Source organism: Centrocercus urophasianus, unplaced genomic scaffold (assembly GCF_019232065.1).
Source record: "Centrocercus urophasianus isolate 14NV4802_14NV808 unplaced genomic scaffold, USGS_Curo_1.0 seq_10, whole genome shotgun sequence".
Taxonomy (NCBI): Eukaryota; Metazoa; Chordata; class Aves; order Galliformes; family Phasianidae; genus Centrocercus; species Centrocercus urophasianus.
The window spans coordinates 51665460-51688740 of NW_024884142.1; the positions used below are offsets into that span (position 1 = coordinate 51665460).

General features: G+C 39.2%; 1 protein-coding gene across 2 annotated transcripts in view; it reads right to left on the reverse strand.

Moving 5' to 3' along the window:
- The window catches only part of HIVEP2 (HIVEP zinc finger 2), a 96529-nt gene that overhangs the window by 11433 nt on the left and 61815 nt on the right, over window positions 1-23281 (reverse strand). For both annotated transcript variants that reach the window (XM_042813379.1, XM_042813369.1), the window contains 4 exons: window positions 15227-15271; window positions 8303-13928; window positions 7365-7519; window positions 2345-2520 (listed from right to left, as the gene is read on the reverse strand). In XM_042813379.1, coding sequence (XP_042669313.1) covers window positions 2345-2520; window positions 7365-7519; window positions 8303-13717 — 5746 coding nt within the window. In that variant the 5' untranslated portion in view covers window positions 13718-13928; window positions 15227-15271. The remainder of the gene's footprint in view (window positions 1-2344; window positions 2521-7364; window positions 7520-8302; window positions 13929-15226; window positions 15272-23281) is intronic.

The window sequence follows — 23281 nt, forward strand, 5'->3', positions numbered from 1 at the left end:
AAAGAGGAGAAAAGAAGAGAACAGAAGAGAACAAAAGAAAAGAGAGGTATATAGGCACCTCTCCACTCTTCCATACGACATTTAGGTGTACCAGCAAACTCAAAAACTCACTTTTGGCAGTTATTTATCCCTGGGCCTAGTGTCTGTGATAACTATATATTGCCTGGACATTAAAGAACAACAATGCACTGTTGTTCAGGGTTCAGTCAGTTTCACAGTGGCACTCACAAGCTAAGCACTCTCCCACTTATTTCATATGTGTTTCCAAACATTTAGTACTCCGAAGGCATTTGCTGAACCAGCGGTATCCCTCGAAAAGACACTTATGCCTGATTTCTCAGTGCAAGTTTACTGGCTGCAATCTCTGATCAGAGAGGAGCTGTACTGAAAGCACTCACCTGGGATGTGGTAAATCCAAGTTCAGCTCCCTGCTTTGGAGTATGGATCTGAACCAGACACAGCAGGGATTTGAAATCAGATCTCCCACTCCCATGAGGGAGCAATCTAACACTAGACTATTGACTTTCTGGAGTGTCTGTCTTCGTCTGTTTTTTTCACAGATAAGACAACTGGGTTGAGACTGGCCCCAGGGGACATTCCATAGCAAAGAATCCTGGGCACAAAAAGCACAAGCCAGAGAAATGAGAGTATCAGTCTAATCCATTAGCCACTTTAGTCACATCTGCAACAGACAACTGGGAAAGTGCCAACCCAGACACGGCACTTCTTAGTTCAAAGAAAAGCACTCTGTGAGTGTACGTATCCTGCTTTTGGAACCCTGACTGGTGTCTCCAAATGGCAGGAACAGTGCATCACTCTCTGAGATAGCAGAGGTGTGCTTAGAAGCTCACAAATTCCTTTTCTCTGATTTCAGTCGTAGGTAGTTCATATAACTCCCTTCTCAGTAAGTTTCTTACGGTGTCTGTGTACTGCATGAAAAATCCAACTCAGCCTTTGATGCTTCTATGTGGCTAAATACTTTGAAGGTCTGTCCCCAACTGTCTTCAGCAAAATAGCTACAATACTTATGAGGCTGACAACTGTCCATGAGCAGCAACACACCAGTTAAACACTTCTTGCACTTCGAAGGCTTAGTTTCTTCCTACTCATCCCCCTATTGTGCAACAGCACACCACCTCCTCCCTGTTACTTCTTCTCTGCCAGAAATGCCAGCCTCAGCAAGCAATTTCACATTTATTTCAATGCCATCTCTTCCGCCTGGAATGTTCTCTCTGAACAGAGCTGCAAAACCATGATCCTCCCTTTATGTCTCTCCTAAAGACCCATTTCTCCTGCAATGTCAAATGTAAATAGTGATTTAAGAACAGCTCCACAGATAGACCACAGAGACTACCAAATGCAGCTACTTCCATTTGTCTCTACACTCCCATCAAAGTTCTCATCTTAAACTAGATTGATGGGTCTACTGCCATCTATTAGCTGTGCCCATCTTTGGTAGAGGAAGAAGTGTTGGAGTCATGGAAACTATTATAATCCTCATTTCTCAACACAGCCATGAAGTTGCACTGGGATCTCAGTAGAAATTTATTTCAGCTTCTTCTCTTCTCCTTCAAGTAAATACAGTACAATAGGATCAGAACCAATTTCCCTTCATGGTCAGAGCAAAGCTAAAAAAACTGAGAATGTAAGGCTTGTTTGGACTGTGGTATAAAGAAATGCTACCACAGAAGAGAGTTTTTCCTCTTTTATGTAGACAGCTGCATGGTAAATCCAAATCCCAAAGAATATCACGATCCATGGCCATCAGGTGACAAATGAAAGCTTTTTTTCTGTGCTGATAAATACATGTGAACACAAGATATCAGATCTCTATCAATAATTAATGCTGCCGTGGATGGAGTGGCCCACCTGGGAGACATACATTAATTATAAACTTGAAACCGACCTCTTGCAAATCATGTGAAGGCATGTTTTCCTCACTAGCTGATGCTCTTCTTCTACACTGTGTCATACTAAGTGTACTCGTGTAGTAGCATTTGGGCATTGTTGCAGTTAAATTTGTACCACGTAACAACTTTGGCAAAACGTATTGTTTGTGAGGATAATTCTTAGCTACTATATTTCATCTCCAGAAAACTGGACCGGTCATAGCCCACAGCACTTAATGAAGCTATCCAAGGAGTCTCTAAGTCTCACAATATCCCTGGATAAATTCAAGAGAAAAGAACAATCTCTGTCACGGAGTCCTGTATCCATAAACATAGTCATTTTGTTTCAAAGAAAATTCTTTTCTTCAATGCAGAGGGTGCTTGGTTCCCAGATGGCAAAATATCTCAAGATTTGTTTGTGAAGTGGCAAAAGTTCAGGAAAAAGGGTCAAGTACCTTTAGTTTTGAAGGCAAAATTGCACAACTTGCATACATAAGGCCGGACGTCAGTATGAGTGCGGATATGCTTTTTGAGCATGCTTGGCTTTTTGCAGCGAATTCCACATTCTTCACAAATATACTTTCCTCGGCCACGTCCTCTGACATAGACATAGTCTTCATTTGATTTATACCTGTTGAAAGAGAATGAGTATTTAAATCATATAGAGGCTAGATCACATGCAGGCACAAACATTATCTCTATGCACCCAATCCTGATTTTATATCTCACCACAAAACTGCCACTGAAGTTCATGTGAACTGCTGAATTTTCAAGCTGAAACGCACAAAGCATTTCCCTTTCACAGAGGAGGCACTAGTCTCATTGTGTTTGTGTATCTTATTTTTTTAACAATGTGAGAACGAAGAGCTGTGGTATGGGTATGCTACAAACACCTTGTTAGGAAACAGATTAGCCAACCCTCCTGTAGACAAAGCACAGCCTCGTATATGAATCTGCAGACTGGGTTCATGTAATCTATCTGTAGTCTTGAACCATGTGGGCATCTACCACCACTGAAAACAGAGCTCTTTTGTGGTATAATTAATTTGACTCATTTAAATGTATTTATCTGATTTATCCCTTGGGATCAGATAAATCACATCCTGCAAATGCCCATTTTCCCCTATTAAACATAAAGGGAATGCAGATAGCTAGCAAGAATGTATGTATTTACACTACTCATGTCTGAAGTTCCTAAACATGGATCTCACTCTAAGGAACACTGTGTTGAGCTCATGCAGGTATGGTACATGCTGCTCTAGAAACAAAATGGGAAACTTTCCACCTGCCTACTTAGCAGAACATTGTAAAAGGAATTTTTCTTAGCACAGGCATAAGCATTCAGTGCTATTTTTGTTGATTACATTATCTGTTAGGTAAGAATTAAGATATGCAAATCGATACAAACCTGCACATTTCATTTACTATTACGATAAACTCATAATACTGAAATCGAAAAGAGTTGAAGGGATCTGTCCCAGCTGTTTTGAGGCTTGAAGTTAGTGGGCATTCCATAGAGGGAGAACTTTATCCTCAGTACCCTGAAGTAAAATTCAGAAATTGCAAGAACCAAGAAATAATAATTTTCGATTCCTTTTTCCTTCACTGCCCTCTCCTAAGCAGCACAAAGTTCTTTCAGACACATCGTGGATGCAAATCCCACAAACCATCACTGGTACTGACAGTCAGCACTTTAGATAAATAAAGGATTGTGTGAAAGTTCTGCTAATGTGATGATAACTCTATCAGAAGCAAGTGGCAATTTGGAGGGTTACACTGAAACATTTTTCAAGTCTGCTTTTCTTAGGTGAACACCTCTGTGTGTTCAACAATATTACTGGCAATATAAATACTGCAGCTATCTTAAAAATGCATGAAACACTGTTTTGTTCTCATGTCCATTGTACCATCTACTGAAAACAGCAACTCCTTTGTTTTCACGTGCTAACAACTCCTAGCTATCTCTCTATCCATTACTTCATCAGCCACCTTCAGGCCTTCTCCCAGACAGAACGAATTTCCAGTATTGTTTGAAAGACTGCCATGTTATCTGCTTTTCATTGTTCCTTGCTGTCCAGTTTTGCTGGGACGGAGTCTACTAAATCATCCCTGATTGATAATGCTAAGAAAAATGCTGTGTTACATCTGCTTTTCTGTAGCTCCATCTCTGCTGGTCTTCTGCCTGACCTCACTCCACCAGCTTCTGCTACTCTCAGATCCCACTGGGCACAAAGTCAATTAGATAACAACCATCTCTTTGTCATTCATATGCACAGCTCTTGAGCACAATTGATCTTGACTCTCAAAGTATGTCCCACCAAAACAAAACTGTAACAAAAACGACACACATAAATTGGACATGTAAATATGGTCTGGTCTAAATGCTGAATCACAAGTTTGAATCTATGGTAAATACCTTTCCTAGCACTATGAAATATTAGATCTTACTTTTAACTTGGGCTTCTCTCAAATTTTTCAGCAAGTTTCCCTTTCCCACTACATAACTTTCATGTGACTATGGTCACAGGTGCTCTGAATTTGATTTTAATGAGGTGCTAGAGTTAAAAGTATTCATAAGCCTTGGAGTCCTAAAATATCTAACTGAAATGCTATTTTATTGAGGATTTTCAATGATCAATGTCTATTACTGATAGATATAAAAGAGGAAACACAAGCAAAGTGTGCACTATTGCTGTAAACTGATAACATAATAAAGCAAGATGTCAGATGAGTGGGAACATTTGCTTTATCCCTCCTTTCTTTCAGCTTCACACCATAAGCAACTAACAGAATGTAGCAAGCACCGAACTTAAAATTGCTGACTTTCTTTCATATCCCACCAGGGTTCTGCAGTCATAGTTGATGGAAAGCAGATTTCGTGAATCAAATCACTTCATTTGAATCAAGCCATCCACCAGAGGTGATAATATTGTTGGTAGGTTCCTACTTCAAAACCCCTTCTGCTGCACAGCTTACAAACAGCTCTTGACTGGCTTTAGTGTGGTAAGTGATGTTCTGTGACATCTGCTTTTCTTCTGAACTCCATTCATTCTGTTGCTTCAGCTTCTCACTGGTTCCCAGCCCTACCTAACTCACTTTTAGTCTACTTGACATACAAGCACTTTGCTGCCCTGGCACAGAGCAGCTTCATGACCACACCTTCCTGTATAAAAGACAAACTTCCCAGAAACTGAAAACTGTGATGACTGCAAATCTTCCTCAGCTGTGAATTCTGAATCGCTTTCTCTGCATTTACAGTACAAAAATAATCAAGAGCCCTCCTCAGGACAAATGAAAAATGAATGAAAACACCCTGCTGAAACAAGATATTGCCACTCGTGCTTATCTGTCTAGGGGAGAAAAGATGAAACAAACACAACAGACATCTTATGCATAGTTCAGTGCACTGCTTGTGCGCTCAGGTGATGCAAATATGAGCTTGATGAAAGAACAGCTCTACAAACAGCCAAGAGCAAGCAAACAAAAAAGCCCACTCATCTTAAAAAGCTAGCTTTTGGAAGTCATAAACTAAATCTTGAAGAAGAGGACAAACTGATTAGTCAGAACAGAAAGTAATAGAAGTCAGGGTTACTAAATGTAAAGAATATTAGATCAATTTAAAAGAACAAATGACCAAAACCAAAATAATGAAAAGAATAAATCCCCTTCCACAAACAATTCCAGTAAAATGAACATTAAAATGTTCATCTATAAGGAAAGCGTGGACTGATTAACACTATATCACCTCATTCACTATAGAAAGCTACATATGAAGGCCATATGCTCCTATTAGAGAAGCATACTGCACCAATTATTTGTGCCCTCCCAACTCCAGAAATTAATGTGCACATCAAGTTTTCTTTCTTTTTGTTCTATTTCAAGAAAGGAGAGTAATCATAGCCAAGTAATACTAGGAGATACACCTAACTGACACGTGAAATATATTCTTTTACACAAATAGTTTCATAGACCTTGTTGGTGTACAGGGAAACTTAAGATGGTGTGAATAACACACTAAGTTTTCATAAAGAAGGTGTTAGACTGTAGAGGAGTTTTATAGAGTGATCTGTTGCACATTGCACTGATCTGAATCCCCTACAAGTTGCTTTTCTTAACACACTTTAATCCTTCTGACCTCTCATCATTTAGCTTACATCAGCGCAAGCTATCTTCAGCTGAGTGATCCAAATTCAGAAATGATACAGAGTGGGAAGCAGGCAAATCTTATACTTCAAAGTGGGCATGAATTCAAGTAATAGCTTTTTAAATTTCTTAAAAACTTAGGGTCATCCCTGAACTTGGATCGCCAACATACTGACTTGGGTACTAGAAAAATGTACAGCCACAGAAAACATCCAGGCTCTGTGTCTGGGCCAGCATATCAACTATAATGTTCAAAATAACATTTTCAGTCTTTCAAGTAAGATGTAGGCTCTACCCTTTCACTGCTACAGACCAGAAAGAAATGTCAACGTTTATTTCATGGACATTGTCCAAGGGGAATCAAGCTACATAATGGTATGAAGGACAACTTTTAGAGTACAAAATATGAGAGAAGGAATAGCATGTGCAAATTTATCACATCTCCATCACTAACTACTTAGTTATCCCAATAACACATTGTTATGAGACTATTTGGGTTTGGTAAGACTAAAAAACAACTACTTTGTTCAGCCTTTTGACTACTTACTACTAATCTTCAGCAAATAATTGCACTATGTCAGAATTTTTAAAAGAAATAAAGCAGTATCTTACATTTTAGAGCATACTCTTAGAGAGAGAGAAACAACTGTTCATTTCTTTTTTTTTTTTCTTTAACAGACTTCATAAGCCTCAAAATATTGCTAATGATCTTTCAGTTCTCCTTTTTCCCTCTCTCTATTAGTTGTTCCTATTATCAAAGGAGCAAGAGATAACCATAGTAAAATTAATCATTTTATCGACCTTAGATGATATATCCATGATCAGGCTTAGAAAACAGATTTCATTGCTATCTCGGATTTTATCATCAAATCCAACTTCAGTAAATAAATATAATATTACAAGAATAAGAGTAAACTTTCCAAGCTAGCCTATTCAGAGAGCCTATTTGTGTGCCTAAGCAGAGGCACACAAAGTCAAAAAATGGAAAGATGTCCTTATGGAAGCTATTAAACAATTGCATAGAAAATAACAAAATCTTGAATGTGCATTTCTTTAATTATAATTGAAAGAACAAAGATGACAATGCAGAGTGAGCATTCTTAAAAGGATGCAAAAACTATAACTGTCCTATAGCATAGTAGAACTATGAGTAACTACACAGATATCCTGTAGTTTAACACTGACATATACATAAGACAAGAAGAAGCTTGGGTGCTACAACACACGGCTGAAATACAGGAGACTGTTTACATCCCAGTTCATTCACACTCATTTTCAAATCTAGTCAAAACAACAGGCTGAGCTTTGAAATTTCCAGTTGCATTTTCTTACCCTCCTTCAAAGATTTTAATTCGTATCGGCTCAGTTTGTTTGGATGTAATGTCTTTATCTCCATGAATGTCTCCTTTTACTCTTTCTTTTATAATATTCCCCACTACTTTCTTTTCAAGCTTGCTGCCAAACAAGAAGAATGGCTCGTGTTTCATCTGCAGAACAAAGTCAAGGAATGGTGTTACTGCTGGAACACACAATAAATGCACACTTTATTTCAAGTACTTTCAACATTCCAGGTCAAAGCCAAACTTTCATTGGTGCAACTCTAGACAATGAATTAATTTGTCTCATTCAGCTTGGTGGAGAATTAGAGAGGGGGTAACCTAGATACATTTTTATGTGAGCCTGGAAAGAAAATGCAGCACCATATCTTTCCTCAGGAGGAAAAAAACAAAACAAAACAAAACAAACAAACAAACAACAAAAAAAAAAACCATGGAAAATAGAAATGGAAAAGCCTTAGAAAGTAATTTATTGCCATTACAAAATTTTCCCTGGCACCATTATCTAATGCTTAGTCCATGAGGACGAATCAGTATGTAAAAAACATTAAAATGATCTGAAGAGCCTTGCTTAATTTTAAGTTAATCTTTACTTATGGACTTGCATGGATGCTTATGTCCTCTGTTTGAATATGGACCATGCAAAAAGGACAAAATAAAAGGAGATAACTTTTCAGGTTCTGAAATATGTGAAGAACAGGTTTTGAAAGCCTGACTTTTTAGAACTAATTCTCAAAATGGAGACAGAGGCAGCAGAAGTAGCAGAGTTTGCAAAGGGGTAAACCGAGGCTCAGAAGTTGTCATGGGAAGATATCAAAGTTTGATTTCCCAACGGGAATTTTTTTTTAAGTAATTACACTGTATTTCATAGTTTACTTGGATTTTCTCAAATAAAGACATATTAATTTAATTTTATTGAAACCTTCTATTTACCTGAGCAAGTTGCTTCCATGCACTTGATGATGTCAGTTTACCAGCTCCAGGTCTATGCATAGCAGCCAGGGTGTAGATTTCTGTGGTGTTTTTTTGCTTGGACCTTAAAAGTGCTAATGTGGTCTTTGTACTTAGCCCAGATGGATTTGGGTTACATGAACTTATACACCATGAAGCGTAAACAGAAGATTTGAGAGTTGGTTGCTGAATGTAATTGGGTTTCGTATAGTTTAAGAAACACCAGCTCACAGTAGTGGTAGTGCGCAGACTTGGGAACTGAAGGATCTGCTGAAAATCCGCTACATCTGTCAGGAGAATAGTTGAGCCCGTGACTTTCCCACTGGTACTGGATGTCATCTGGACTAGCATCCCAAGAGGCAATTTTGGATGTTTCAGTTGGTCTTCTGGCTGAATTTCTCCTGGAGGCAATGAAGACCTTTGTGGACTCATGCTCATATCTGAGGCTGTTTCATCAACATCCAGTTCTTCTGGAGATTCTCTTCCTTCAGAAGGACCGCTGGATTTCTGTCCTGGTGATGTGGAATCAAAACTAGAAAGTTTCTCCCTGATTAGTGGGAAAGCATCAGCTGTTGGCACACTGACAGGTGGGAAATCTTGAGATGAAGAGGACGACAGTGGTGAAGAGGATGACACGGATGGCAGACTTTCTTTTGGCTCAGTAGCACAGCTCTGCCTTACTAGTTGAGGCTTCTGCATTCTTGGAAAATCTTTCTTTATATCTGAGTTAGTTAACTCAACTGCACTTAGCTCTTCAACTATCTGCCCATACATCTTTTCTTCTTTGACTCGTTTCTGCTGCTTGGTCTCCATGAAGAGCTCCAAGCTGCTGGCAGGTGAAAGCATCCGTTTGCTTCCACCCAAGGTAGAAGCCATGTCAGAACTGGAAGTTAAACAGAGAGGAATTGAGGACTCCAGTCCAAGTGATAGTGTCTGTGGCACTTTCCACAAAGGGTATTTTTCTAGCCCTCCATGTTGACCTAACATCTGAGCTATGTTAAATCCAATTCCATGCATTGTTGCACTAGTTACCAATGTTCTTTGAGAAACAGTCTCATCAACTTTACAAATTACAATTGCAGGACTGTTGCTCTGTCCAAGGATCTGGGAAATGCTTGTGTACATGACACTACCATAAGACGGCACATGGGTTTGAATCCTGACGGGAACAACTGTTCCTGGCAAAGGTTGTACAGATCCATCACTGGGGGAGTCAAAATCTGCCTGAAGATGCTGTTCAGAGGAGGTATCTGTTGGTTTAATGCTATGCTCTGACTGGTACTTAGCAAGAGTAATTTTTGAATACTGCCCAGATGTTCCTGAGTAATGCTGGTATGCTTGCTCTTTAGCATGCACATAATCAGCTGGTTTCTTTCCAATAAGCTCTGGAGCATGTTCCAGGTGATAACTTGGAGGAATGTCTGTTTGGAAAGGTTGCTTGATGTAAGATTTCTGCAGCTGCTGTACAAAATGATGCTGGAAGTGTAGAGGTTCTGTGCATGACTGCCACAAGACTGGCTGCTGAGATGGTGGTAAATGAACCATGCAGACAGTTGGATAAGGGAACTGAAACAAGGTGCTATGAATAGAGGGAAATGGGACATTTTCCTGATGTGCAAATAGCTGCTGTTGCTCTGATGGATGTTTGTTAGAAATATAAGGTGCTTGTTGGATCAAAGGAGTCCTTAACATTTCTGGACTATCTGCAAGAAGAGCCTGTTGTTGGGCGAGGTGGGATGAGTTATTAGCAAGTGGAGCACAAGCGCCAACAGCCTGTTTTCCAGAGTCATCTACCTGAATGGGCTGAAGTACAGAGGAAGGCGAGTGATGCCAAGAAAGCTGGGAAGAGCGAAGACCAGCCTGTGCATGTTCCATCTGCTCCTGCTTTATACTTTGTTCTGTGCTCTGATCAGTCTGGGAAATCTCTGGGAAACCGCTAAAGGAAGCCTGGCGAACCAAGAAGCATTTCTTCCTTTCCCGTGATGGAGACAGAGCAGTAGTTGGTGTCCCAGCCGAAGAAGCATGAGACAGGTTCCCATAATCAAAGGATTTACTTCGAATCTCAGGGATTTCAGCAGCGTGAGGACAGGGCATCTGTTCAGATGAGCAACGTCTCATTTCCCTCTGATGATGATGCCCAGGGACGGAAAGTGAGTAAGCACCAGCTGGAACTGTTAAAAACTCAGACTGTTTTCCAAACTCATCTTGTTTGGAAGGTGTGATGAACTTCACATTTTCTTCTCTTTCAAAGGACATTGAAAAACTTGAACTGTGGGACAAATTACTTTCTTGGCTAGGGCTGCGAGAAAGGCTTGTACCAGTGGACTCAAAACTGGAATCTCCAGAAGAGTGCTCCATGTCAGCCAGTCGTAAACGCTTCTTCTTGGGTGGGAGCTTTTCAGCTGGCAGTTGAGAAAGGGTTTCACTTCTCTGAGGCCACTGGAATTCTTCAGTTGGTCTCTCCTGCTCTTTGTTCTGCACTTCTTTATCTTTCTCCGGCTTATCCGGCTCCTCTGTGACACGAATTTCAGGTACCTGTATGTTGTGCTGGCGAACCAACCTGGGCTGCATATGATATGACTGAGGCTGCTGGGACGGAGACGGCCTATTGGTGTCAGTATTTTCTGTTTGTGGAGCTCGGTCTGGACTCATTGGGGAGTCACAAATCTCATTCTCACATGTTTCAGACGGTGAATAGATCTTATCTTGCTGGCATGCAATATGTTCTGTAGATTCAGACCTTTCAAATGAGTTTGGCCTGCTCAACGAATTTGTGTGCTGAATGACAGAAATGACATTTCCAGGGGGCTTTCTAGATAGTGATTCTGCAGTCTTTTCTTGCTCTGCGGTTAAGGCTGAGTCTTCCAGAGAAGCTGCTGGACTTCCAGACTGCAGGTAAGGCCTGCACATGTCAAAACGTTCTGCATGGCAATGGGCAGAATTGTCCAGACCTTGAAGGGAAAATCCACTCCTTGGCACATCCTGAATTTGGGATTTGGGATCAAAGTCCAAAGGCTGAATTCCTGCAGTGCTGCTAGTCGTACTGCTGCAAAGCATGGGACTGTCCTCTTCATCTCCAACACTCTCCTCTTTCCTTCGCTTTCTGTTTTCAAAAGTTCCAAGCATGGATGGCATCGCCTGAGATTGTCCAAGTGGATCAATGAAGTACTCTCCTCCCTTGTTTACTCCACCTAAGGATGGAGAGTCTCTGTAGTTCTGCTTCTGAGCTTCAAATTCTTCCCATTTTCTGTAGTGCTTTCCACTGGCATCATAGTCATAGAAGGTCTTGTCTCCCACTTTCTTCTCTTTTGAGGATGGTCCTTTGTCACCTGCTATTTGTCTACTGGAAGAAATAATTATATTTTTCCCTGGTCTTCCATGGTAATCTGAATCTGAGTGCCCCTCCTGCACAGAGGGCAGTTCAAAGGCAGCCTGTCTTCTCAACATCCTTTGGTGGGATATTCCCACTGTGCCAGGGTAAAAAACATCATCAGAGCCAGTCATCTTCTCATCAAATGAATGGCTTCCTCTCAGAGATGGGGGAATACTTAAGCTGTTCGCAGAAGAGGTTGGCATGGAGTTACTTCTTATAAGAGGAGAAGAATCTACAGGGGGTTCAAGAAGGACAGGCACCTCACCCTGCTGACTGGCTTGGTACAGGTTGGATTCACTTTTGATGGGGGATGTGGCGTTCTGGGATTGTCTAGATTCTGCATTTCTGCCTGGATAAACTTGTGTAGATTTAATAGAGCTCAAATTACTGGAGTCAATGAGTTCTTCTTTATTTGGAGTCAGCTGAGAAATATGTTCCTCAAGCATTTTTATATCCAATCTGTTATTTAAGAGAGGTAATGGCTCTGCTTTGCCCTTTCTACCTATTAAACTATGTTCCTGATTTGTTGTGGCTACTGTTAGTGCTGTTCTTTGATTAATCCTATAAAACTTCCCAAAGATGATCTCTTCATAAGACTTTGCATTGGTATTTGGTGGGCTTATTTGTTGCTCAGCACTTTCTGAGCGGGAAAAATAACCCGAGTCAGTGCTTCCTTTACTGTGTGGGCTCAGGAGGTTTAACGACTGCTCAGAATCTTGCCCTTTTTTCTCTGACAGTCTTAGTGCAAGTCGCTGCTTAACTGTGTGAGAGTCATCAGACTTAGTACTTAAGGATGGGTTTTGCAATATATCAGAGCCAATATAGGGTGAACTCTCACTGGGTAACTGAATTCCACTCTTAGGGATAATCAAAATGGGCACTTTCATTGGCCCCACCAAGGACTCTTCCATGGAGGAGTGAAAACTGCTCCTGCTAGCCATGTCCAGGGGGAGCTGTGGGACGGGGCTCAGTTTTTCAGACCCCTCCATTAGGAGCGAGGTCTCCTCATCAGTGTCTGTGCTCTGCTCACCATCTGAATGTATTTCAGCTTCCACATCAATGTAACTGGCATCTAGATCCAACTTAGAGACTGCTGACTCTGTGAAAGGTACCAACCCTGCTTTAATTGCATGAGCATGTGACTTTCTGTGCTTGTAGAGGTTGCTCTTTGTCTTGAAGGAGAAACCACAAGGAACACAAGGGTATGGTCGTTCCCCAGTATGAGACCTAATATGCTTTTTAAGTACACTGGGTTTGGCACAAGCCCTGTTACAGTAGGGACAAATGTACTTGCCAGGCTTTTTGGGTTTGTGCTCCTTCTTGTGAGCATCTTCTGATTGTTCTAAAGATTTCTGTGAATATTGGCTGTAAGTGGGGTTTAAGCTTGAAATCTTCTTCCTGGAGAAACCTCCACTATGGCTATGCATATGAAAAGGAAATAAGTCCTCTGAGGCAACTGATTGCAAGTGGCTAGGAAACTGCCATGGAGGGCCTTCCAAGCTCTGATGTGGCTTTATGTTGTGCAAGAAACCTTGTGGCAATGAATGCTGTGGGAAAGAAAGTGAATGTTGACATGAGTAAGGAGTTGGACGATGCTGTGGATATTGCTTCTCCGTGACTTGCTGTGCAGCTTCGTTTGATGATACCAGTTTCCCAGAACTAAAAAGTTGTGCTGATGCTGTGTTTCCAATTTGCTCGTGATCTATTTGTGGTTGCCTCTGTATTTCTTGATTGCCAAAAGTGCTCATCTTAATAACAGCTGAATGTTCTTGCCTCCATCTACTTGGTACTTTAGCAGTTTCTCCAGACCCTGAGGTAGCGTTTTGCCCTATAGCTGTATCCCCAGAGTCCATTTTGTTACACAAGGTCTTAAGTGCTAGTTCACTTGAAAGCTGTGCAGACTCATGGAGTGTGTCCAAAGCTGTGCTTTTTAAAGTTTTGTTGCTCCCATTTTTCCAGAGCTGTTGCAAGTTCACAGACTTTTCTTTCTCTTTGGAACTTTCTACGCAGTAGTCTATAGGCATTAGATTTGTGTCTGTATACTAATGTGATTATTATACAGTCCTGTCCATGGCATAAACTTTCTTAAGCAGTTTATTACACATTTGCAAAGGCTTATTATAGCATTTGGACATCTTCCATTATTATTAAACACTGAGATGCAGAATGACACAGAGATATTTGTGATCTATTAGAGCAAAATTCTCTTCATCTCTTCCATGGCGACACAGCTATCTGTAAGGAAAAAGTAAAAATAAAGAACCCCCCCCCACAAATTAGTATAGTCAGGCAAAATAACATCAGTGCAATTGACTGCATTTTAATTGAGCCTTTCATTAAAAATATTAAGGTACTTAAGTAAATGTAACTACATTTCACAAAAGCCCATTTTGTGAGGAGACGCAGTAAAGACTGGCTCCAAAGATTTCACACAAGTGTAATCACTAGTCAATAAAACCCATAAGAAGAGAAAACAGAAATCTAACCTTCTCAAACTGAACAGTTTTGTAAGGCTTTCTGAGGTCTTAAAAGAGATGCGGCTTTCAGGAAGTCTGCCATCCAGTTTCAAAGCCCTTTCAGCAGACCACCGCTGAAAACAGAGTCCTAACCCCATAGGTAGGAATTACCTTATCCAGTATTACTCACCTACAGTCCAGATATGCACTTAAAGCCGCCTGGCTTTCCTCCAAAGTCAGGGGAAGGCAAACAGTACTTTAGAGGTATAATCTTTCTGTATCATGAGGGGTGCTTCACACATATGGGATGTGTATGTGTGTACATAAATATATATATGGCCATCCATTCTAGATATGCTGTTTGTAACTCTTGCCTAGCCAGAAATTCTACCTGACTACCTTGGATAATACACCAATTTTTAAGACAGCTAAAGAGAGATACTACTTCTCAGCTTAGATCATGTAGCTCATTTTACAAGGAAGAGTTGATCCTTTTTTTAACTGCTTTTAATCAGTCAAAAGCTACACCAACTATGTATTCTGAACACAGTAGTATTGATACCTTTCCACATCTTCATTTTCTGACCATTATATTAAATTTTAGTGAAAATGTCTTACTAGAGGTAAAACACACATTGGAGAAACAAGCTGTGACTGTTTTTAAGTGACTTCAGTCTTTTAAGTTTCCACACTGAAACATTTCCATCTAGCTATGTATGCAGGCTTTATGCTTACATGCAATATGATTCCGAAGTTTCTATTACAAAGCAGAAAACTCAGCAGTATAAATTTCACAGACAAGTACAGCATTTGAATTTTTGAAGAACAACATAAGCTTCCATATTATCCGAAGAGGATATTTTATGGATGAAACAGTGGAAATTATAAAGACAGTCAAGATTTTGAAGAAGTGAGAAAAAAGGTTAAAAAAAACCCAACAACACATTATTAGAGATACTGGAATATTTTTAATTCCTCCAGTGGAAAAACTGAATTGAGCTTGAAGAAATACTAGAGAAGTGCAGGAAAACTCAGAGGGAACGAAAATATATGCCTTTTTCTGGTAAAAACAATTACCTGCATCTTGTAGGCAGCTAATAGGCATGACTATCTTCAGATTTCCTGTAGAAAAAAAAATACAATCATAAGAAATTACTGATATTAAGTATAAACGCTGAAGAAAGTTTTCTATTATTTACAGTAAAGGCCTGAAAACTTCATTCATCCATCTCCTGGAAAAAATATTGCATCTCAGAGGTCTGAGCCAGTACCTTTTGCAGAATATGGGCATGAACCTTTTTAAGAGCCTTTTAAGGACAGCTTCTAAACTGGAGCACTCTAACCTTCTTGAATCTGTAGAAATAGAGATGCCCAATGTCACTCTTCATTCCTACACCCTTGCTAAGCCTGGATTATCCCTGAATCCTATTGACAAATCCCCTTTCAATAGCTCTTTCCAGCTAATACTTTTAGGCCTTCCAGGGTACTCATTAAATGTTTCAGGGACCAGGATGAAATCCCAGCCAAGTTGTCACCATGAAGGTACAAGAAAAGTAGTGAAATGCAGTATCTCAATTCAGTTAATATCAGTGAGAGACGGCTCAAGAACATATGGCTGCCTCCTCAAAAGAGAAACCTACAAACCAAGTGCGTATTGAAAAGACTTCTGTACCTGCTGTAATTTGCCACCTGTCTGACCATCATCTGACTGCAGGATGATGCATTACAGAAAAGACCACACCCAAAAAAGGAGAACTGACTGGTGTCTGGCTTGGCTGAAGGATCAGTTCCCCCTTGCAGTACAAGGAGGATTCTCCCATGCAGTTTTCAACAAATCCAATTTCAAATTCAAAAACAGAATTTGTTTTGTTAAAAAAGGATGTTTGTTCAATTTGGATAACAAAAGCAATATTTATTAGTTTTCTTCAGAGGTTTTATTTAGGTCAAAATCTAGAGTACTTTCATTTATTTTAAGAAGAGATCTTTAGAAATACCTGAGGTATTATTAGTGGCAGAGGAAGGGATGTGGGTTAGTATAATAACCTCTGGTAAGACTGTGAGAAAAACAGCTAAAATACTTATTCCTTCTCCACTGAATAAAACCAACAGATGATAAAATAGTAAGATAAATAAGAAACTCATCAAAAGTAAAAAGATATTTTAGTTCTCTGTAATCACAATAAGTGATTAATACTTTTACATAATAATATTTTCAAAGAACAAATGGATATTAGTTAAAGCCCCATCCATGCAGAGAGAAGAGAATCACTACTGTGCCACCCACTAGCAATCAAAAAGGACAAGGGGGAATGTTCCTATGCAAAAAGAGCATAAAATTACTAGCTATCTTCAAATAAAAGTACTTTTTTCCTTATTAGGCAATTTTGCAAATGGTGAAGAAAAAATTTCTAGAAGATGGAAACATCCTTTCACTTCCATGCTCCCACTGCCAAGAACATAGTCAGAGAATAAATCTGCCAATCACAGAAACAAGACAGCAAGAGTTTTATTTGAACAAAAGATTATGCCAGTACACTTCCATCAATTCCAGTTCAGTTTCAGAGTTCAAGTTATTTGGTGATCCTTACTATTTTCAGAACATTCTGTATGATTTTTCAACCTACACTATGAAACAGGTACACACTAATTACAGGGATTATTGATGGCTTAAGTTTGGCCAACGTCTTTCTCCTGGGGAAAATAAATCCTTTACCAGAATCAACAAAGTCATTTCTGGTTTGGTTTGAACTGTTATCCACCCTGTGTCAAAGATGGTTTTAATATTATTTCTCTTTTTTTCCTAGGACTAAGTTTTACTGGAGAAATCCAACACACTGCAAAGCTAGTTTGCATTCTGTCTGTTTTTTTTCCAGTCAAACTTTTATCTCATCTTCCTGCATCCACAGACTAACTTAAGCCAACAAGAGTCTTCCAAATTTCAACTGATTAATGTGTCTCCTTTGGAAAACACTGTAAATACACTTTTCAGTATTGCTCGTCATCACGAATATATTCTTCAACAGACAGAAGCTCTCTATATTTCAGAAATTTCATATTTGAGAGTAGTGAACTAAGGACAAAAGTAGTGAACTAAGGATGATAAAAATGCACATTTTCTTTAATGCTTTTTGGTGCCGTTTGGCTTCACTGCAGTGGCCGAGAGGAGCCCACCTATGGGGATCAGACAGCGTGCACGAGCTACACCGAGCACATCGTTTGCCACCAGCTGCAAAGGCCTCCCTGGAACTGGCCCAAGCCAGGTTCCCATTGGAATGTGGCCCAGTGGCCAGATCTCCCACCACACTGACTGCACTATCTGCCTGCCTCAAACCAGGGCATTTCACTTCTCTGCAACTTTGAACACAAGGACATTACTGGGAAACTGGGAACTGTATTTATGTCAGATGGACCAACCAAATAAAGACGTTTAAAACTTTCTAGGAAGGAGAATTGCTCTGTCATTTCTGTTCCTAATGTGCCTCTGAGCTAAGTACAACAGACACAGATCTGGTTGGCTACAGAGCTCCAGCTCCAGGATTCTTCCTTTGCCTTTTTTCCTTTTTTTTTTTTTTTTTCCCCAGATCATTAAAATGGTTACACTAAACAGCTTTAAAATAAAATTTGGCAAAATACAACTTTTACTACTTCTCAATTTGTAGCTCATATTACAGCTCTTGCAAGTGAACAAATTGGAAGCTTATGTCTTCCCAGCTAAATCCTGAGTGCACCATACAGAATAAATATTGACTCTAGAGTAAGGAGTAAGGGTCAGATCCAGCCTTACTTTAAATCTTTCCTGTCCATCTCAGCCAGCACAAAGCTGTCCTAAAACCACTGTAACTAGCCCCTGAGGAATTCATATTCTATAGGACACCAGTTAGTAGAGACAAGCTTCTGCAGCGGCTCCTATAAAATCCCTATGCTCACATAAAGACCTCTGCCAAGACCCTTATTAGCCAAGCTTAGTTTATGTCTGGGATGAGACCAGCAGCCAGTCAGCCTTACAAAGGAAGCAGACCACCTCTGAGCTATTCCACACCTGCAAGTGAGAATGAAACTGACTTGGCCTTTCGGGAAGAAGAAGAGCATGCCTTTGGCTTGCCATCCTATCCCATGTTTCCTTCTGCTCCACTAATGATATACCCACAGAGCTGTCTGGTAAGGACAGTGCGGTGAAGAAAAAAGAAAAGAAAAGAAAAAAAGATTAAAACGTAAAGGCTTGGGAACCCTACCAGAATACAGATTTGTAGTTTCTTCTACCTAGGTGAAGTTACAATGAGCTCAATCTGCAAAAGAGCTTTCCACCAGTAGTAGGTGTGCATCTCTGAGTAAAGGATTTGACCAAAAAAACCCAGACAAATACACATTTATCTTTCTGTACAAGGTTACAAATTCATTTGTGGGCTGAGTTTTCTTGTGCGGTGTAGCAAGGTAACAAAAGGACTGCAGTCTTGGGTATACTTTGACATTTTGCACAAATGAAGTAAAGATAATTGAATACTAGTTTTTTTTATACTGTTTGACACCACACTTGACAATCTCATCAAGATGTAAAATCATTTTCTTCAGTCTTCGACTTGCACTTACTAAAAAGATAAGGAAAAAGAAACACTTCTTCTATTACCCAGCTTTGTAAAAAGGCTATCCAGAGAGATTCTCTTCATATTTTCAGATCCTTAGCCAGAGGTCCCTTCTGACTGTGGTTTTGTAGCTTGCCTTCTACCTGTCAATTTAAACACCTCTAGGAATGACTGTAAATTCCTCTGTCAACCACTGGCACTTGGCAAAATCTTGCTTTACTGAGGAATGTAAAGATGCCTGTACTTTAGCTGCAGCAATATGAGACTTACATTTACACACATAGTTCCGTGGCAGCCCTTTTAAAACAGGTTAGGTGCATTTATTTTCATCTACTACTTTCTATATTGAAATCACTACTACCTCTTCACACTTAAAGACACTACTCTGACTTGTTCATTTAATTCCATCTCAGATATTCTGCCTGCCCTCTGGATTTCAGCATTTTATTGAATATATTGCCATTTTCCAAAATTAGACAGAAAAACAGAGTTCTTAAAATACCCTGAAACATTTAGAATAACACACATTTTTAAATTTGGGCAGGTGAATGACTATTTACAATATTTGTTAAACATCATTTAAAAGTACTATTAAAAATAAAAAAAATACTGCTCAGCAAGTACACTGTGAATTTATTATTAAATATTCAAAGAAACTGTACTGACATTGCTTGAAAAGAAACTATAGTGCACAACCTGTTATTCATTTCTATGTCAGATTTCTAAATTTCATTTCTAAATACTCGTGCTCATGAATTCCCTGAGAATTCAGGAGCTGAAGAGACTGGCTCTGAAGGTTCAGTTACAAAACCATAAAGTGCAGGATACATGGCTCTATGAAACTGCACATTAATTTCAGGCTTATATTCTCAAGTTTCTATGAACACACAATCTGTGTCACTGGTACTTGCTGTCTCCAGGGGACGGGATCTGTGTATGTAAATCTAGAAGCAGTATAAAATCTCAAATCCTGATTTGTGTTTGCAATAAATCTTGCTCCCATTTTAAGGAATATCCTGTAATACTCGAAGTTGAGAAATGGTATACAATAGCACTTTTTAGTTAATTGTAGTAGCATTGATTATTTCATTCATATGAAGGCTTTACCTTGCTCATCTTCACATTGCTATATAACCCTTCTGTGGCTACCTTACTGAAAATTCAGGCATCAAGCAAGAGACTTTCATTTGATTTCGGGGTGCTTTGGCCATATATAAGATATGAGTTGGAGTGACTAACAGGAGACAAATTATTTCAACAGCAAGTCAAAGTAAGAGCCAAATGCTGTTCTACATTATCCTGGTATTAATATGAATCAATGAGCATCAAATTCAAGGACATAATGCCAGACTTATTCCTCATAAAAACAGAATCAGATACTGCTTAGGTTTAAACTTTATCATCCTACATACTAAATATCTGAGGTTATTTATTACAAACTGAAAATAAACTAATCTAACACCTCTAAGATGTCCACAGAGAAGCTCATAATACACACTGCAATACATTTTCAATTACATATTAGTAAGAAAACAGATTTTCTGTAAGAGATGCTGGCTTTTGTCCTAAATGCTCAGAGCACAGCTGAACTCACTTATTGCTATGTTAAGTATCTCAAATGTAATTTCAAATTGCCACTTTCTATTGAAAAATGGCACTCCAAAAAAACTTTTCAAGTTGAGTGTATATTTTGAGAAGCCACAGAAGAACCCTACAGCAGAAATGCCTTAACACTGACCTTTTCACTGTAATGACACAGATTGCTCACTTAAGAACATCGCTATTTCCTGTTTCAGCATCATACATAATGTACACATTACTACCGGATGGAAAAAATGTATAAAAAAAGCTTTCACATTGCCAAAGTCCTGAACTGAACACAGACTTATTTCCACAGGATGACTATAAAAAAAAAAGGGGGAGTAGGGGAGGGCAGGGAGAGAAAAAAAAAAAAAAAAAAGCTATACAGGAGCCAAATTCATCTTAAACACTTCTTTTATATTTACAAGTTCCCAAACTAATCACAGTTCATCTCCTTGAACAAATAACTGCTATCAAAGAGTTGTCAAAACAGCTTACAGGACAAACAATCTTGTCAGTTGGTTAGGAGCTAATTGATCTTTCTGAGACCACTGCTTTTAATAGAATAGGTAAATATTCTGCTTCTGGTTGCCTAACCTTGATGAGCACATGGCATTTTGTCAGAGGTGCTTCAACTTCAACGTGTCATACAAAAGTTACCTTGTCTGGCTGTGTACATATTGAATCTATCTCAACACAGAAGCAAACAATTGTTATTAATCAGATTTGAAGCTAAACAAAAGAAGTATGTAAACTGCTAGTCTGTTCACACTGCTACTTAATTCCTTGGAGATAAAGTTAAGAAACAAAAACGGATGGGCAAAATACCTATGGTTTCCCAAGTAGAACTTCAAATGTGATGGCAGAGAAATGGCAGATCTGACAGCCCAAACTTCCAGCATTATTTAAAATTCAGAAGGCAACACAAAATAGCACTGTCATTTTGCTTTTTTTCCCCCATTTGTTTTTGAATCAGAACAGTGACACACCACAACAGCTCCCATGCAGAGAACTGTCAGAAAGAGATGCTGACATCTCTTTGAATATCTGCTGATATTCAAAGTCCTCATGAATAACATTATGATGACTGAAGTTAGATACAATGCATAATCTCACTGGGCTTAATCTGCACAAGAATGAATTTCACTCAGGGGTGAGATAAGTAGTAAATAAACAATATTTACTAACTACACAGAAATGATGTATAACTATCTGAAGAGGTTCTAAGATACAAAAGAGCTCGTAATTCTTGAGCTGCTCTCTTAAGAAGCAGAAAATCAGCTCTCTCCCACTTTCTTCCAACCGACAGCAATTGAACAATGAGGGTACCATGCCAAGCTGGAAAAGTGTGAAATAGTTTCTGATTACTATTTGTAGGATTACAACTTTTTCATCATGCCTGCAGTGCAGAACAGAAAAATGCTTTTGCCCTGCTGTTGCCCTCAAACCGTTACATAAACAAGTGGGCATTACAAAGTCCCAGATAGCTGAACACCTTAATGCTACAAGAAGCAAAGACTCAGACACAAACCAATGATGCTATGTGAGGCTACCCAGACTGCAATAAAGCATGTGCACTTGCAAGAGCTGGTGACATTAATGAGAATGAAGACCTTATTCTTAATTCAGCGCAAGAAAATGTGTTAATCAGAATGGAGAATTAATACAGGACAGATTAACCAAATTATGAATTTAACAGCACTTGTGAAGATAAAGTACATATAAAAGGCAACATTCCAGTACGCACATGCTGTGCAGTCATTTCTAGATTTCTAGATTTAAAAATACCATATACAGTAAGAAGTGACACTGGAGAGTTCAGATAAAGTTGTCAGATACAAAAATTTTCCTAACTGAAATTACATGCAAATTTTGACATGTGTTCACTTTCACACAAGAACTGCAGACTTGAGCAGCAGCTGAGGAGAGGAGCCCAGTGCTGGTAAAAGCCTGCTAATGTGTCTCAAAGGTTTTCCCCAAGTTTCCCCAAGAAAAAGAAAAAATTCTCAATTTGTGTAAATATTGCATCACTTTTATGGACAAAGCAATTAATACCGTGCTACCAAATAGAAATATAAATAAAAAATATCAGGCCTAGCATTTTCACTGTAGAGGGAAAATATCGCTGAATTTTCTGGGAAGTGAGGGGTTTTTTTCAGTTAGAAGTTATGCAATACTAATTATGCAACTGCTGTAGAATTTGCAGACAGCTAAGCCTTCTTTCATACTGTGTCAGGAGAAGCCACTTGCATTTAACACGAAAATATCAAGGTCTTTCAAACACTTTCTTTGGATGGGCAAAGGCACCGACTCTGAGGGACGCACTCACCCCTGGAAGAATTACATATGAAGGCATTTATAGTACCTGATCTGGTGTTTGTTTTTTACTCACACTAAGCTTATTATACGGACTTATTTTAAAACCTGTTATTATTTACTGAGCCCTGTGGTCAACCACATGTCAAAACAAAAACAGATGCATACAAAGCATTGGTAGCGTGCTCCTACTGATTTTTTTTCAATTATATGAACCCAAAGTAGAATGGGGGCCCTTCGTGGCAGTTTTATTTCTATCGTGAAGCCTTTCAAAATTCAGCTAAGATCAGATATTAAGCCCCAAGCTCTATACATCCCACAGGTGTCACAGCAGTTGCTATCCTGCAGCCCTAATGTTCAGTTTTGACTAGTGACTCAGTACAGGCATTTTATAGTAGTGAATCTAAGCATTTAACACTGCCTAAAGACTATGATCACTGCAACAGTCATACAACTTACATTAACTAGCCTGCACATTTACGGATGCTGCTTTGCTTAAAACCCTCAGGGTGCTAAACAGGAGAAAAAAAATTAAAAATGCTCTTTTAAGTTACTCTGGCCATTTTTTACAGTACTTTCTTCTTTTTATTGTATGAAGCGTTGGAAGTCAGCATGCACAATATCCAATTGCATCAGAACACCTCTTAAAAAATTC